The 3,693-nt window shown below is 42.2% G+C and overlaps 2 protein-coding genes across 2 annotated transcripts in view; one reads left to right on the top strand and one right to left on the bottom strand.

The window, feature by feature from the left end:
* KCNIP4 (potassium voltage-gated channel interacting protein 4) overlaps positions 1–485 on the top strand; it is a gene marked incomplete at its 5' end in the record, with an annotated part of 14,865 nt that extends 14,380 nt beyond the window's left edge. Inside the window, one exon of the mRNA XM_015825414.1 lies at positions 411–485. Within this exon, the coding sequence (XP_015680900.1) occupies positions 411–458 (48 nt within the window). The remainder of the gene's footprint in view (positions 1–410) is intronic.
* A 2,171-nt stretch (positions 486–2,656) lies between these two features.
* Positions 2,657–3,693, bottom strand: part of PACRGL (parkin coregulated like) — an 8,130-nt gene continuing 7,093 nt past the window's right edge. Inside the window, exons 6-8 of the mRNA XM_029285972.1 lie at positions 3,635–3,684; positions 3,520–3,600; positions 2,657–2,923 (exon numbers count right to left, since the gene is read on the bottom strand). Coding sequence (XP_029141805.1) covers positions 2,867–2,923; positions 3,520–3,600; positions 3,635–3,684 — 188 coding nt within the window. The 3' untranslated portion in view covers positions 2,657–2,866. The remainder of the gene's footprint in view (positions 2,924–3,519; positions 3,601–3,634; positions 3,685–3,693) is intronic.

The raw sequence follows: 3,693 nt of genomic DNA, 5'->3' as shown, positions 1-3,693 counted from the left end.
CCGAGGCGTAGCTGGCAAGCGGCAGAGACGGAGCAGGCCGACCACCAGCTGGCCCAGCCCAAGGGAGGTAAGGCACCCGCCGGAAAAGGGGGGAAAAAATGGCGGACAAAAAAAATGGCGGACAGCCTTGCTTGGCGACCCCCGTGAAATGGTCGATCGACCCCAAATGGGGTCCCGACCCACAGGTTGAGAACCACTGAGCTAGTTGATAGCAGACAGATGATGGATGGACAGAGAGATGATAATTAGAGAGACAGGTAGATGGAGATGATAGATATAATAGCTTCATCTTAAAGGAGACATTCATTATATCCATAACTGTATGTTGGTGGTGTTAAGAATTTGGTTTCAAATATCTTTTCCTAATAATTAGAGTTTGTGTGGTTGCTTTTGTTTTTTTTCTCTCGTAGGATGAAAACATAATGCACTCCATGCAACTCTTTGAAAACGTCATTTAACCTCACGCAAGCTCTCCCTTCAGTGGACAATATGAACAATTCTGCAGCAACACATCTATAAGCGGTTGCCCCTTAGGAGTCAGAATTGTCCAAGCTTTACACTGAGATGTCTATAACGCAAATAAGCTTTGTTTAATTAAAGCCTCCCTCCTGAGACTGTATTTTTCCACTAGTTGAGGTAAAAGCAAAGTCATTAAGCAATGCTCTCGTTAAGTCCTTTTTAAAATGTCATTTGAGTCACAGAACAATCCAAAGAAAACAGCAATTCCAACTTGCACAGCGGAGGTCTCGGAGCGATGGAGGGGGGGGGAAAAAAGGCAAGCTTTTTGTTAGACCAGTTTCCACAATGTCACGTCTTTAACGCCACAGTCCCTATTGTATGAAGCTCATCCTACATAACTCTCAACTGGAGGGGTATTTTGGACAATGACTTTTTAAGGGGAATCCATCCGAGTGTTGCTCGAAGCTTCACGCAGCCGGTGAGCAGCCTCAGATGTTGGCTTCAGGTTGGGTCACTGTGAGAAAGGGGACCACTTCAACGCATCCAGGCATCCCCCCCCCCCGGTGTCTCCACAATGGACTGGCGTACAAAGTCTTCCTTAGCCTAGCCTGGGTGGGATATCAGATTACCCTTAACGCTACTCTTTTAAATCCAAGATCTACAGTTTTTATAACAGCTTTTCTTATGCAAAAGAAAAATTGTATTGTTGAAACACTGCCTATGATAAACTTACTTCTGTTGACAAATCCACCGACACGGTGAATATCCAGGCAGTAGTTTAGGTAAAAGCTTAGGCTTCCCAGTCAAAGGGGAGGATTAATTGATACAGCCAGTTCTTGATTGGGATAAAGGTGGGAGTCAAAAGGAAGGCGGACGGGGAACCAGGAAGAGAGACCGGTTTATTCACGCTCCCAGTCGGTGACTGCTCCAAATACGGACCAGGACACAATTATGACAATCAAGCACCATTTGTGTCGAGGGTTTTTCTTCTCTAGGTTCAAAACCCAAGACTGGAAGTTTATTAGCATGACTCCTTAGAAGGAGCTGTAGATCTTCCAGGAGCTACAACTGCTATTATTCACAGCGTGAAAAGCAGAGAGAGAGAAAGAGTATTCTGAGAACAACCGAAAAGTCGCAGAAAAACGATCGGAATAAAATTAAAGAGTAAATTTGCCACAGCCTTTAAAAGTGACCGCGGGGGAAAAAAACACAAGTGCACAATATCTAAGCTAAGAGAGGTGGAAATAGGCCTTCTCGCCTCTTTAAAAACAAGAAAGGGAAATAAAAACAAGAAAGAGACAGACAGAACAGACTGTAGGCAGAAAAAAATCCTACTTCTAATGACAGTCAAAGTAATATTAAATTACTGTCTGGCTAGATGCTTATTAGTACTGATAGAAGACATAGGACAGCATTAATCGTGACATTTTCTGCGCTGGAGTTCCAGAGAGCTTATGGATGTACAAGGATGTTGCAAACTCTTGTAGTTTTTTTTTTCTTTCTATTTTTAAAAATGGCATCTCTTCTGGTACAAGATGGCTTCGAGAGTCAAGCTACTCTACTAATGCCACTGTAGGAGTACGAGTAGTGCAACACATGTACATCTAAACTTTGTCGTAGAACGTTCATGAGAATTAAATGTGCACATTTTATAATAAAAATGAAGACACAGAAAGCCTGGATTTGTGTTTGTTTGTTTTTTAGTGGACTTCTGGGAAGTCAGCACCTGTGTGTTTGTTTTTATAAAGTTTAATACTTCAAGACTGTGGTGTAATTAACTATTTTTCTTTAATACTCGTGAAAATCCCTGTGTTTGATGGAGACATAAAGTATTCTGAGCATCCTGACACTGGGAAAAAAGACATTCTCAACAGAACAAACTATGGACGTTTTCCAATCTAGAACCCACGAGAGACCTTTCTTTAAGAAACACTATAAAAATAAAACAATCTCTATCAACCAATATATTAATGGAGAAACAATCCCTTCAGGGTTTAGCAATTTCAAGTCCTTTTAAGATAGGAAGCTTTAGGACATCCTTAACCAGCAATGGGAAAAGTCTTTTAGTGCCCTCGGGCATCATCATCTAAATTTAGTAAAAATCAAACTGCACAGAGGTTTAAGTAAGTGTTAAATCTAGCAAGTAAAGGAAGCAAAAATAATATTATTATTTTTTTAAAAAAAATACTGTTTCATAATAATTTTAACAGAAAAGGGACTAAAACAAAGATGATGCCATCGCTAAGCGTTTTTCATAATTAAGCATCCAGGACACTTTTATTCTTGACACTCGTCTTAATTTAAAATATTAATCACTTCTTTCCCTGAAAGATCGCAGAACAATATACACTGCAGAAAAATAAATTAACACCATGCAGCTGCAAGGCAGGGCTCTTCATCACATTCCTTAGGAAGAAATTGAAGAATAAGTTGGAATCTTTGCCTTTATAATAGTCAGGCTTTCCTGTTGATAAAATAGGAATTGAAAAATAGGTTTGTACTGAAGTCGCCTTACGGGGGACCAAATTCCCTCTTGGCCTGAAAACAAATTTATTTCTAATTTCAAAGGGTTTTGAACAAATCTGTTGTGGGACACGTTCCGTGAACCTATAGATGGAATCCCGGCTTTGACTTAAACTATTTCAGCTCTAAGTTTAGAAGGATGAAGTAAGAATAAACAAAGGTTACACCAAAATACAGATGGTCCTTAGGCCATGTCGGCAATCGGGACTGGAAGTGCGGTCGCTAAGGACGCGCCCGTAAAGCGCGACGTCACGTGATCTTGGCAGTGGCCACCCCAGCCCTCCCCACTGCGTTATTAAGCGAGAATCATACATCATTAAACAAGCACCTCCTTGCAACTTCCTGCCAGCTGCCCACAACCAGTGGGGAAGCTGTCAGGAAGTTGCACATTGCAGGAAATTTGCAGGAAGGCAGGCAGGCAAGTATGGCGGGGGGCTTCCCGGGGGAGAGGGAGGGAGGGGGTGTGGTGAGGGGGGGGAAAGGCAGGACAATACAGGTAAAATAAACTGAGGGGGGAGATCATCAGATTGCCCTTACTTTTCCGCCGTATTGCTCCAGTTTTTGCAACGCCTCCGTGGTTTGTTCTTTGAACTTCTTGCTCATCTGTCTCTTGGAAAGCTGGGGGGGCAAGGGGGGGGGAGGCAAAATTAACAGACAGACAGGACAGTGGGATTTTTAAATGGTCAGACATGGTGCAACATCCTTGTTCAA

The sequence above is a fragment of the Protobothrops mucrosquamatus genome, unplaced genomic scaffold, assembly GCF_001527695.2.
Source record: "Protobothrops mucrosquamatus isolate PMUCROS unplaced genomic scaffold, P.Mucros_1.0 scaffold2625, whole genome shotgun sequence".
Lineage (NCBI taxonomy): Eukaryota > Metazoa > Chordata > Lepidosauria > Squamata > Viperidae > Protobothrops > Protobothrops mucrosquamatus.
The sequence above is the reverse complement of the archived record's forward strand: the minus strand, read 5'-3'. Positions and strand labels throughout refer to the sequence as shown.